At 43.5% G+C, this 12,430-nt stretch overlaps 1 protein-coding gene across 2 annotated transcripts in view; it reads left to right on the top strand.

Annotated features, from left to right (window-relative positions):
* LOC126521192 (intermembrane lipid transfer protein VPS13A-like) overlaps positions 1-12,430 on the top strand; it is an 820,642-nt gene that overhangs the window by 226,907 nt on the left and 581,305 nt on the right. For both annotated transcript variants that reach the window (XM_050169804.3, XM_055065737.2), the window contains 4 exons: positions 4,330-4,368; positions 4,432-4,569; positions 4,632-4,709; positions 10,794-11,011. In XM_050169804.3, the coding sequence (XP_050025761.2) occupies positions 4,330-4,368; positions 4,432-4,569; positions 4,632-4,709; positions 10,794-11,011 (473 nt within the window). The remainder of the gene's footprint in view (positions 1-4,329; positions 4,369-4,431; positions 4,570-4,631; positions 4,710-10,793; positions 11,012-12,430) is intronic.

Genomic DNA, 12,430 nt, shown 5'->3' with positions numbered 1-12,430 from the left:
GGTGCCACATCATCAACTGAGTTAGGACACCGGCATCAGAGACAAACGAGTTGACTGGCCAACACGAAGACAGCAACATTTACAGAGTCGGCGAGAACACCGACTATGATAAAGATTCGACATGTTTCGGACTTGGAATACACGTGGGACGACAAAACTCAGTAAGGACAGTCCTTTCTAGTAGCGTCGCAGCCATAGGCTAGGGTGGCCTGACTTTCACGTAGCAAACACCAAGGATCAACGCAGCCGGTAATAAGGACATGTTTAATGATTATTAAGTAGATTGCATAAGTGTTAGTATTTCTTCATTGTGTTTTAGTTTGTGCGAGTTTTATTTTGAGGTTGGGGTAGAGTGTAATTAAAATCTGTTTGCGGTGCTGCTCTGCGTCTCTCAACCCCATCTCTCGTAACATCTGCACACTCCCGAGATCGGTGACACACGACAATTGATGGACATTCTACTGATTAGCTTCATATGCTAGAACTGAGCTGTAGTCAGTGTCGGCATACTAATTTGAAGTTCTCTTTAATAAGAGTGTTCAGAGAAATTCAGTAATATCTCCATGATATGAATCTCTTGGTACCGCAACAAAAAATTTCATTGCCCGAAATTCGTATCATCCAGAAGCGTAAAAAATAATTGGAAAATTAAGTGGAGGACAGAGCAATGAAATGGCCAACTTGCTCGATTTTTTTTTAACGCAATGTTGAGGCCCCTTTTATCTCATGGCAAAATATTTGAAAGAAACATGCAGCAGCATTTGAGAGGATCACACTTTTTTAGTATGTCGTTTTCGAAATTGGTAATAAAATCGGGCTTTGGGAGGTGCTGTCGCACTGATGATCGTGCGAGCGCAGCTTTTCGTTGATGCAACACTGCCATTACCGTAAACAGCCGAGATTCAGATAGCGGCAATGTATTTCTCTATGCAGAAATAAAAGCAACAAGTGCGAATACAAAAAGGAAAACTAGCATCACGGTTCATTACTGCAGTCACGTGGACTCAGCAAGCACTTCTGTTGGCTGATGTGAATTTGAATCACTGCTGCACTTGTTTGGTGCACATTTTTGCAGCAGAGAGCTGTGCACTTCACTTGCTTAGTGGCAGACATTTCAAGATGTGCCTGGTTACTTCGAGCTTCTTTAATTGCTGCATTCTAGCTGCTGCCTGATGGTGATATGGACATGATTTGCATAAGATAAGGAAATCTGTTTACTTTTCCTTGTGGCGGCAATGAAGCTACTTTGTATTGTGTGATCTGCCAGGTTTCGGAAAGATAGAAAAGTTGTGAATTGTCATTGGGTGCCGAAGACAATGGAAGGCAGGGTATACAGTTTTAAGGGTACCCACGGAAGTGAATGCCACTGCTCTCACTGACATGGCAAAATAAGGTTGCATGTGATTGCTGGTTCCTGATAAACTTGCTAGGTGGCTGAAAAATGGCTGACAAGCTGCAGGGTGCTACGCAAAACAAAAGCTTTTTTGTCTACTGGTTTGTTAAAAATGACAACCTAAAAAGATTAACCATGACCTTACAGCCTAGAATAGGCTAGCAGAACTGCACAGATGATTCTGCAATCTCAGGCAGAAATGGGCCATTGGTTTGAAGAAACGTGTGCATTTGTTGCATTTCTCTATTTTTCAGGGGATGGAAATTTTTATGTATACATATGCTATTAAAAAAGAACAGGCAGACTCAACTCTAGTTGGCATTAAAAAGTGAAGCATTCTTGTGATTCCCTCATGAAATGTGTGTGTGTGTGTGTATATGAAATGTGGTTTTCGAGGTATAAATATTAGTGTGACGTAATAGTCTTGTGGAAACCCGCAAGGTGGAGAGAAGTAATTAATAAAGGGAAAATCAAACATCCACCCCTTCGTAGCAATTGCTACAAAGGAAACCCAAACGGGTTCCTTGAAAGAAAAGCCTCACAGTTGAAGAAAAATTCATACTGGTCTGGTCCTTTATAAATATTAGTATTAAAGAGCAGCATGTTATATGCCGAAATGATTTTGTTTGCAGTGAATTATAGACAGGCTAGATATTATATAGATGTATATACATACAGTACATCACATACATATATTATTTCGTTAAATTTTCAGTGGTGTCTTTAGTGTCGTGTTGCACTTGTGGTGTTTCTGATGCATTGGTTTCTTCTAGTGCAACTGCAGATCGAAACGCATTACTTGTCTCAATGTGCTGTCTTGCCCATGAGAAACTGTGTAGTATGCCGCTTGTCGACGCTTGCATCTATGGCATAATGGTTTCAATATCAAACTTGTGTGCTAGAAATACTATGTTTGAGTTTTTCCATCGGACAATTGATGAATGTTTATTTAGTCATTTATAACACCGTACTTTGTTGAAAACAATGAGTTTTCAAACTGGCAAAGCTGTTTGAAGCTAAAAGGACAAAGTTTAAGCAAATCAGTATGCTAACCCCATGCTGGCTGAATTGCCCTGCTTGCAGCTTCTCTGCAGACACCAGTGCCACAGTTCCCTGAAGTAATTGTATGAAACTCTATGCTTGAAATGGGCAACTATTTCTTTGCTGAACCATTCCTTGTGGGGGATACGGGGGGTTCTCTTCCGTACTCTTGGGACAAAGGAACGACAACACAGTAGTGCAAACAGTCACAAGGGCATTTATTGCACCTTTCATAGATCAATGCCTGCTAGCCGAGTTGCTATCCCCAAAACATGCCGATGGGCGCGCGACAAATCTAGAAGTCCGACTTACCTCGACCGCATTGCGAGCGAATATGTTCGCCCCATGCTGGATCCCAACGCCTGGTCGTTCGCGTGTACAGGCACGCGAATGGTGGCACGTTCGAAGGCGGCCACGCGAGACAGTCTCGCACAAGCATGGTCGCCGCACGCGGGGGCGGCATGTCCGCTCCCGCTCGCTTGCCGAACCCAAAAAGAGCAAGCGCCTTCCTTTCGGCGCCCAAGTAACCTCGCCTGTCGGCGGCGTTAGCAGCGCAACACTAGCGCCATCTCTCGCACTGCGCTTCAACCACTCCGAGCGCCGCGGGCGCCAGGCCACGCGGCAGGCGAAGCCGCCTTGCAGGAGACGCGCTATGCGGGAAAAACATCAGGGGACGCGCGAGAGTCGCGCATCCCCACATCCTAGACGGCGCCATCCTGTTAAACACGCTTGGCATTAAAGGCCACATACATACAAAAAATTGCCTGGAACTTGTCAAGAAAGCTTCGCTTTAATAAGCTTCATGAAGCGACATGTTTCTAGTATTCCCAATAATGTTGCATGGGTAGCCAATTGGATCGCTCTCTGGGTCTCTCCAGGGTGCGCGATCAATTATGTAGTGTGAGAAGAGGTGGCTGAACACTTCAGGGAGCTGTGCCACTGCAATCGGTAGTGATGCACATCTTTAAAACCTTGTAATAATTTAAGTGCCTTACATGGAGCACTTAAATTTGTCTCTTAATGATCAGAAGGACTTACCCTACCGAATGTACACATGTATAGTACATGTTCGTGCACTATCGTCAAAATTGCTTCAGGGTCCTTTTAAATACCACGGTTAGATGCCAATAGTTGTATCTCCTCCATCCTTTATTTCCACGCCATCCTGAGAAATCTGAAAGATTACTTTCCACCATCTGTGATAACACAGAGGTCTAAATCAATGTAATGTCAACTTTCTTGAAAGCAGAAGACAAGAATATGAGTGAACCACTCCCATACAGTTCCACATGCACCGATCTTCATATTCAGGATGAGTATTTTCAGAAATCACTTCCGAGTTGATCTTGAAAAAAGATTGAAGGCAATGTGCAACATAACGTATGAGGGGTCTTGAGAGGATATGAAGCTGTCCTTTGATATGGGCTTTGGCGTCATTTACATAAGGTCGTGCAGTGTAAGAAACTAGGAATTTTCATGCAAAATGTGAGTGCAATGTCACAGTCGATTCAAGTGGTTCAAGAGTGAAGAATGTTCACTACACAAAAGAACCTTTGCAGTATGGAAAGTCAGGGTAACAAGTGTTGCTCACAAAGTTGTGTGGGTTCTCATGGTATACATGCTGTGTATGCTCACAGTTGGACAGTAGTCAAGCCTCTCTCTGACAGACCATCAGTTGTAAAATCAGCAGACTTTGGCTGCGATGATATCTTGCAGAGAGAATATTTAGACACATATTAGTGTATTATGAAATGATTTTTTCTTAAGTATTTAGACATGTGCCAGGGCCCTTTTGCAAAAAAATCTAGTAGTTTGAAATGTCACCAACCCAGTGTTGTCATTGTATGTGTGTCCCATACATGGAGTTGTGTCCATTGTGCGCTTCTATGTTGCAGGTTCTGTCCATTGAAGATGACAAGCTTTTTGACTTGAAGGTAAGTATATATGAACTGCAGTGTTTGTATTTAGGCTTAGTGTGTGCCCCCATGTTTTGCCAGTACGTCAGGAAAGCTCCACGAACCAAGTCTGTTGAGGGGATGGATGAGGAAAAGCTGAAAGGCCCTGACGGTAGTATCCGCCTGCACATAGGCCGAGTGCAGCTGGTGCTGCTTCGCAGGTTTCTTGTAGACCTCCAGGTAAGCTGACTACTGGATTTTTAACAACTTGTGGTCTTGACTGCTCTGACCCTGTTCTGCAGAAATTCTTGGAGCCATTCCTGCAGTCTGATTCCAAGTCACTTGCACTCAAGTCAGCTGAGAAAGTTGTCCAGCAAAAGGTGTGTTTGTCAAAACAAGTGGCCCCTTCTGTATGTGTTTCTCCCATTTTATTTGTTTATGCACATGTCATAAGTGTAATGAAAGTGCTTTTTCTTATTTTCATTTTAGCCTGCTTCAGTTTGATTTGATTACTAGCTGTGTCAGTGTAATACAGTGTAGGTCATTAACAGTTTCCAGAGGCGCACACATCTAAACTACAAGCACAGTAGCACAGTTTAACAGGCACCTGTTCAAAACGTGCAGCACATCAAGCCTAGCTGACATTGGGACGTATGAATGATCGTTGCTGCTTACTGCTTTGAGAAGCAGTGCACTGGTGCAGTTAGGGGGGAATCAGCTCTAAAACAGGTTCACACAAATAAATTGGGGAAGAACACTTTCTCTTTTCCCTGAACAGTTGTGCCAGATCAGCTCACGTACCTAACAGTTCGTTTGGAGCTATGAATACCCAGCTCAGCTTCCTCAGCTTGCCTTCGTAATGACTGGTGAACAACAAGTTCAGTGCCGGTGTTTGAGAAAGCTCAACAGTTATAACCTGATTTTCCTAACGTTATTTTGTTGAAAAATCTTGGAGCATATCATAGCCACATTTCGTAGCTGCATATCATAGCCAACAATATAACTCAATCATAATCTGTATGGTGTAAGATAATCCTTGTGCGTTCAAGAACATGGCAAAATTTTAGCGCATTTGAGCCAGCATGTAATTCATAGTTGAATTTTTATATTACACTCGAACGGCATAGTAGTCGAGCAACACTGGTACGTTAGCAAGCCAGGATGTCATAGGCTGCAATCAGTGTTTCATCTGTGTGTGCATGCTGGAAACTTCTGCTTTGTTCAGCTTGCCATTGGAATTGTTCAACTTGCAGTGGCTGAAACAATGCCACCGTGTCACCTATGTAGAGCTGTTGGGTGCCAGAGCGAACGGAGCAAGGAGTGCTCCATATGGTACTTCAGGTTCCCCAAGGAGCCCATCAAGAGTAAGGCTTGGGAGATGAATGTGGGCAGGATAGACTGGCGCTCATCTGACAATTTGTTTAGTTCTGGGAACACTTCTCTCTAGACAGCTACAATGACGATTTGCACCTGCTGGCCGAGTTTGGTATACCCGTGAAGAAGCTGAGGCTGCAGCCAGACGTGATGCCGACTGCGTTCGTGCACTGACCCATCTTGCAGACAGTGCCCCGGCCAGATGTCAGCCTTGCTACATTTTTACATTTTTTCTTTTTACAGATATCAGGTGCAATAAAGCGAATTCAAGTAATGGTTCATTTAAAGCATCATCATCATCAGCTTGGCTACGCCCACAGGCAAAGGCCTCTCCCATACTTCTCCAACTACACTGGTCATGTGCTAATTGTGGCCATGTTGTCCCTGCAAACTTCTTAATCTCATCTGCCCACCTAACTTTCTGACTCCCCCTGCTACGTTTCTCTTCTCTTGGAATCCAGTCCGTAACCCTTAATGACCATAGGTTATCTTCCCTCCTCATTACATGCCCATCTCTTTTTCTTGATTTTAACTAAGATCTCACAAACTCGCCACGACATCACGACATCTTAAGCTGGAATACCCACATTTCTAACTTATGCACACCGTGCACGTAGAGATACCTAAGTGCCCTTCAATTTTCTTTACAGATGATTGTGTTTTGTTTACAGCGATTAATACCCAGAATGATGAACTGCTTCCTACTTCCAACCTAAATAATATTTCTGATTGGTGTACAAAAAAAGCTCGAGAACAAGTTGAGGATCGTGCAAAGAGCGATGGAACGAAGAATGCTAGGCATAACTTTAAGAGACAGAAAGAGAGCAGTTTTGATCAGAGAGCAAATGGGCATAGACGATATTCTAATAGACATTAAGAGAAAGAAATGGCGCTGGATAGGCTATGTAATGCGCAGACTAGATATAGATAACCGTTGGACCATTAAGGTAACAGAATGGGTACCAAGAGAACGGAAGCGCAGTAGAGGACGGCAGAAGACTAGATGGAGTGACGAAATTAGGAAATTTGCGGGTGCTATTTGGAATCTGTTGGTGCAGGACAGGGGTAATTGGAGATCTCAGGGAGAGGCCTTTGTCCTGCAGTGGACATGAGTAGGCTGCAGGACATGAGTAGGCTGATGATGACTAAATAGGACATGGAACTAAATGTAGAAAAAGCTGCTTCATAATATAATAAGGTTCACAGCTTATACCATTGCCACCTTTCTACTCCACTCCTTAATGAAGTAAGTGTGTATAAGTACTTTGGTGTCGCAATAATGAACGTCTTAAGCTGGAATACTTATGTTTCTAAAGTATGCACACCATTCTTTAGTAAAATCTCCTATGACAAACTAAAATGTGCACCTGCTTCTATTATACTTCTGGCTTGCACAATGATTATTAGACCAATGTTGGAGTACGCATGGACAGTTTGGGATTCATTAATTAATGCTGCCATAATTACTGCCATTCATTAACATTGCTGCCATGGAGATGATTCAGTGAAAAGCTGTCTGATTTATGTTCTTCAAATTCTGCAATACTGGCTCTCCTACTTCCTTAATGAACAATCACAGCATACCAATACTTGAAGCTCAGCTCAACTCTCTGCTGGGGAAGTTTGTTTCTCTTCTGAAAAGTAACAAGCTGCCAGTGAGCCTTGATCCATATCTAAAGCCCCTAACAACCTGACAAACAAAGCATCACCATGCACATAATCGCTTTCTGCGCAAGGATGAACATATTAAAGCGAAGCTTTTATTGCCTCTTCCTCCGACTTACCCACCGCTGCTGCTGCTGCTACTACTGCTACTACTACTACTGGTGCTGCTGCTGTTGTCTGGTACACTGCATACTTGACAGGAGCAAAGTGACGCGAGAAACTCGTTTGGACCTTTGGCACCACATCGAATGCGCACAGTGCCCTCTGGAGCTCCCTGGGCGTCGCCACATTAGCTTCTTGACAGGTTAATTATCCGTGAACCCCCTCAAAATCATTGTAGGAATTGCAGCACTTACCTTTCTACTAACGCGCGAGTTCAGAGGGGCCATAAATATAATTGTAGAGAGGATGGGGTAGAAGAGGCAATTCCCATACAAGGGGGAGGGGGAGAGAGAACCGGGGAGGTGAGAAGGCAAGGAAATGCTGCTACTATAGACACGACAGTGGTTGCAGGGAAACTGGATAAAGTTAAGTTCAAGGTACGGTACAGGTAGGTTTCTACTATTTATGAAAGATAAACAACATACAAATGTGTCAAGTGGACAACTTACGCAGGGCATGCAGAAGCATGGCCGCTTTAAAGCACACCTCAGTGTCCAAGCAACACTACGGAAGCAGTCGCACATCAAATCACCACTTCGGTGCCCGCCATGGCATTGCTCGAGGTCGCGAATTTGATCCTGACCATGGCAGCCGCATTTCGACGGGGGCGAAAATAGAAAATGCACGTGCACTTAGATTTTGGGACACTTTAAAGAACACCGGGGTGTCATAATTGATCCAGAGTCCACAACTATGGTGTGCCTCATAATCCAATTGCGGTTTTGGCACATACAGCCCCATAATTCAATTCAAGTTTAATACTTCTGCCACAGTGCAATGTGCCATGTGAGGCAATGACAGTGCTCAACCCTCTTAGAGGTTATGAAATATGGCGCAAAACGCCTCAAGTAGACATCTCTCTCCCTTTGTGTTTTGTGTACTATGCAGACAAACAGCAGTGGTGCACGCAAGGTAACATTTAACATCAACTCACCATTCTCGTGTTGGACAAAACGTTGAAGAAATTAAATATTTGCCGTTAACATCACTGCTAATTTTCATCAATCAAAGCAAACGGCTCACAAAGCTTCGCTTACATCGATTCCCACAGTACATGGTATCTGCATAATTTTTATGTATTCCTTCTTCCCTAGAGCAGTAACTGACTGGAACCAGTGGCCACCACTTTACTAAACAACACTGAGAGCTTTGATAATTTGCAGCCATGATTTTGTTATTTTTTGTACTATACATTTTTTCTTGATATAGTTCATTGTGTATTACTCCTCATCCCTTTTCATAGACTCTAGATCACTTGGCATAGCAATTTCTGGGTTATTTTTGTGCACTAAATATTTTTACTTAAAACTTATAACTTATTGTGCGCAACAAACAGGGACGATGAATAGAAGAAATACAAGGACGAGCGCTTTCTTATCACAAGTGGTATATGTACTGTAGATGTGCTCTTTTGACTTGATCGCGCAGATTTGTGTGTATTATATGCGCTATAGGCCTGCTATGTTTGACTTGATCGCGCAGATCTGTGGGTATATAAGCAGGTGGTTCTTCAAAAATAAAAACCAGTTGTTAGAAAGCGCTTGTCCTTGTGTTTCTTCTATTCATCGTCCCTGTTTGTTGCGCACAATAAGTTTTAAGATCAATTTGTTCCAACTAGGCCGACTCGCAGTCTTGCTTCCGTTAACTGTTCAGTCGATTCTTCTATGTGTTTAATTTACCCGCTGGTATCCTCTCTAATGTTCCGAAACTTATCCCAGGCTACAATTTTAAGCTTCCTGCTTTTGTTTTTATGTGGTCCCACCCCAACTGCTAGTTCTATGATACTGTGGTCACTGCCCAGATCTTGCTGTGTATTTATCCACTGCTTGTCCATTATGTTTTTGGTGAAAGTAAGGTCTGGCATAGTGTTGATGCAAACAGTGGTGCCTCTCCTGGTGGGAGCTGAAGGATTGGTTACGAGGGTTAGGCCCTCCTGTTGTGCGTGTAACCAGAGGTTTCTGCCTTTGGGACTCTCGACTTAATAGCCCCATGCCGCGTGTTGAGCATTAAAGTCTCCACTGATTACTATCGCCTGATTACTCGCTATGGCGAGAGTTTTATGAAATAGTCTTTGGCATTTGTGTTTTTTACACTGTGGGTTACTGTAAATGTTGAAGAGAAAGAGGCTGTTTGCTAATTTCCGTGTGGGTATAATCTCTATTAAAACATTGCCAATATCCCTAATTTCCATGTCGCGTTGCACGACCATAAAGCTTCGCTTTATTAGAGTGGTTATGGCCTTTGTGTACCCTTCGGCACAACTAAACGGTTTGTACCCTGATCATTTTGCGATTTCGTGCGTTCCTTGTATCATTATGATATCTGGGCTTTCTTTGCTAATCAGGTACTGCTTGTAGATTGAATCTTTTTCTATGGTATCCCCTACAATTTTGTTGTTGGATCGTGTATGTGTTGTGTCTATCCATGATGGCGTTACAGTTTTCCTGCTCCCTCGGTTAGTACCGGGGTTTCGATGTAGGGCTTGCCTGTCGTTTTCATGGGACCACCTCCACTGGATTGTGGTCCCCATGCTACTGTTCTTGTTTCTATATCCGCGACACGGGTCACTATCACATTAAGCTGCTGCTGTATTTGTTGCATGATTCTTGAGCCCATTTCCACTATTTTTGCCTCAATTCTTTGTTCGACTTCTTCCTGACATTCCGGAAGTGTACTAACCAGTTTGGTATTTTTCTCACTGTTTCCCATTGTATCTTCCATGGTTTTACGTTTAGCTGGAGTAGCTACATTCTCCTCCATGTCTGTTTCCCTTTCCTCTTTGTTTTTGTTGGAAAAAAAAATGGTACACGAAGCCTAGGTTACCTTAAAAGCTGTTATCGGTCATTTCTTGACAGCCATCATAACCTTTGCAGTGACACATTATCCATCAAGTTAGTTAATAAAGCTGAACTAATTAAACTTGAATATAATTTGCTAATTCTTGTAAAAAAAAATTGACGGTCACTTAAGTATTCGTACTTGATTTGAATACAAAATCATGAGCATGTGTCTAAGTTATCACTTTAACTTAAAAATACACCTTAATCCACCTTGCTCTAGTTTGTACCAACTGGAATGGAGAGTCAATGTTTTTGTGTGCTAAACGTTATTTTTTGGTTTATTTCATTATCTACAATTGTGTACGAGCCTTGTGAGTGGGCCTGCCACAGGCTAGCAGTAAAAAAAAACAAACAGAAAAAAAAAACTTCAGAGCAACACTTTGCATGCCATCATGTGCTGAGTGGCATGTTGCATGCACCCAGGTGGCTGACTTTGCACACAAGTCTGTGATGCTCCAGCTCTGCATCGACATCCATGCTCCGACTGTGCTGGTGCCCCAGAAGTCTGACTCTCCCAACTTGGTGGTGCTGAGCCTGGGAGACCTGAGCATTGAGAACTTCTTCAAGGAAATCTCGCTGGGCCCAAAACCCGACTATGTGGACAATATCTTGGTGCGCCTCAGCTCACTGCATATGACCAGGTGAACCAAATATTAAGTCTGACAGTCTTGTGCAAGGTGCATAACTCGGGCACTGCATTTTCAGTTTTTCCTACACGTGGCGCTTCCAATCAAATTTTTCTTGGGACGTGTCCAGGAGCTTAGAAGAACTTGTTGTTGGACAAGTTGGTGCATATTAGCAAACAGTTTTATAACTGCATGAACAAATGACCGCAGAGAGAGAGCACACCAAGACAGGTGCCTGTCCTTGTGTGCTCTCCCTCTCCGTGGTTGTTTGTCCGCGCATTTCTAAAACTGTTTCCAGGATCTTGTTGTGATCGTAGATCGTGCTTCACCTGCAGAGCTACTGAGGGCATGTAGTTGACCTGCCTATATCAAGCAGCACGAGGTGCTGTGCCGATAGTTTGTTCCTCAACTACATGCTTTCTACTGAACGTATTTAGTAACTTGTAAGAATTGGCAACGAGGGTACCCGGAGTAACATGTTTTCTTGTTTCGTTCTAATATTCGTTGGCTGGCTGTGTCAAGAGCTGTCATGGCTAAATAATAACCAGCAAGTGGATAATAATCAGAGAGACCGGCTTGTACACGCTATTCAAGAGGATGCAAAGAGAAGGCGTTTGCTGGAAGACTTCATACTGGAGCGGGCCATCAAAACCGTCACTGGTATGGAGGCTGCCGTCAAGGGTATGCAATTGTTGAGTAGACACGCGTTGGTGGCAGACATGCACCGGTAGCAGACTTGCACTGGTGGCAGACGTGCACCGGTGGCAGACGGGCACTGGCTGTCACGAGAAGACGATGCTGTTGGCTCCTGTCACCGCTGAAGCGGTCAAAGCGGGTTATCATGCAAGTTTTGCAACCTTCATTGCTGTTCATGCAGAAAAAAAAGGTAATGCAGCGAGAAGGTGCCCAGCTGCACGAGAGGCAGCAAAATATACGGATGCTCCGCAAAGGTGGTTCAGCACCAGCAGACGACATGGGGAAGGCAGCGAGTTCCGTAGGCCTAAGGCATGCCTGCCTGGCACTGGCGGAATACACTATATTGGTGGTCGATGAAAGCAAGAGAGTGGCAAACCAAGATTTAATGATAGCTTAGCAGTGTGTCTAGCGGGCTCGAAAACCTGTAAAAGTCAAAGAAATTTTAAGAACCTAGAAAAGTCATGGAATTGCCAGGGAATTTTTCATTTTACCGATGAGAGTCGTGGCTGAGGGGAGTCATGGAAAATGACCAACTGAATTAATGTTGGAAGTTCTCATAGGTTGGCTGCCTTGCAAAACCATAATCTAACCAAAAGATTGCACGCATATCTTGATTGGCCCAAGGTAGTCATACAGAAGTAATTATGAAAATTATAACGAGCTTTTTTAACTTGAAGAGTCAGACAGTTGATCTTAAAGCAAGACATTCTAGGAGTATTGATAACTGGTTGGAGAGTA

This window comes from Dermacentor andersoni, chromosome 6 (assembly GCF_023375885.2).
Source record: "Dermacentor andersoni chromosome 6, qqDerAnde1_hic_scaffold, whole genome shotgun sequence".
In the NCBI taxonomy this organism is placed as follows: domain Eukaryota; kingdom Metazoa; phylum Arthropoda; class Arachnida; order Ixodida; family Ixodidae; genus Dermacentor; species Dermacentor andersoni.
This window is presented reverse-complemented; position numbering and strand designations above follow the sequence as displayed.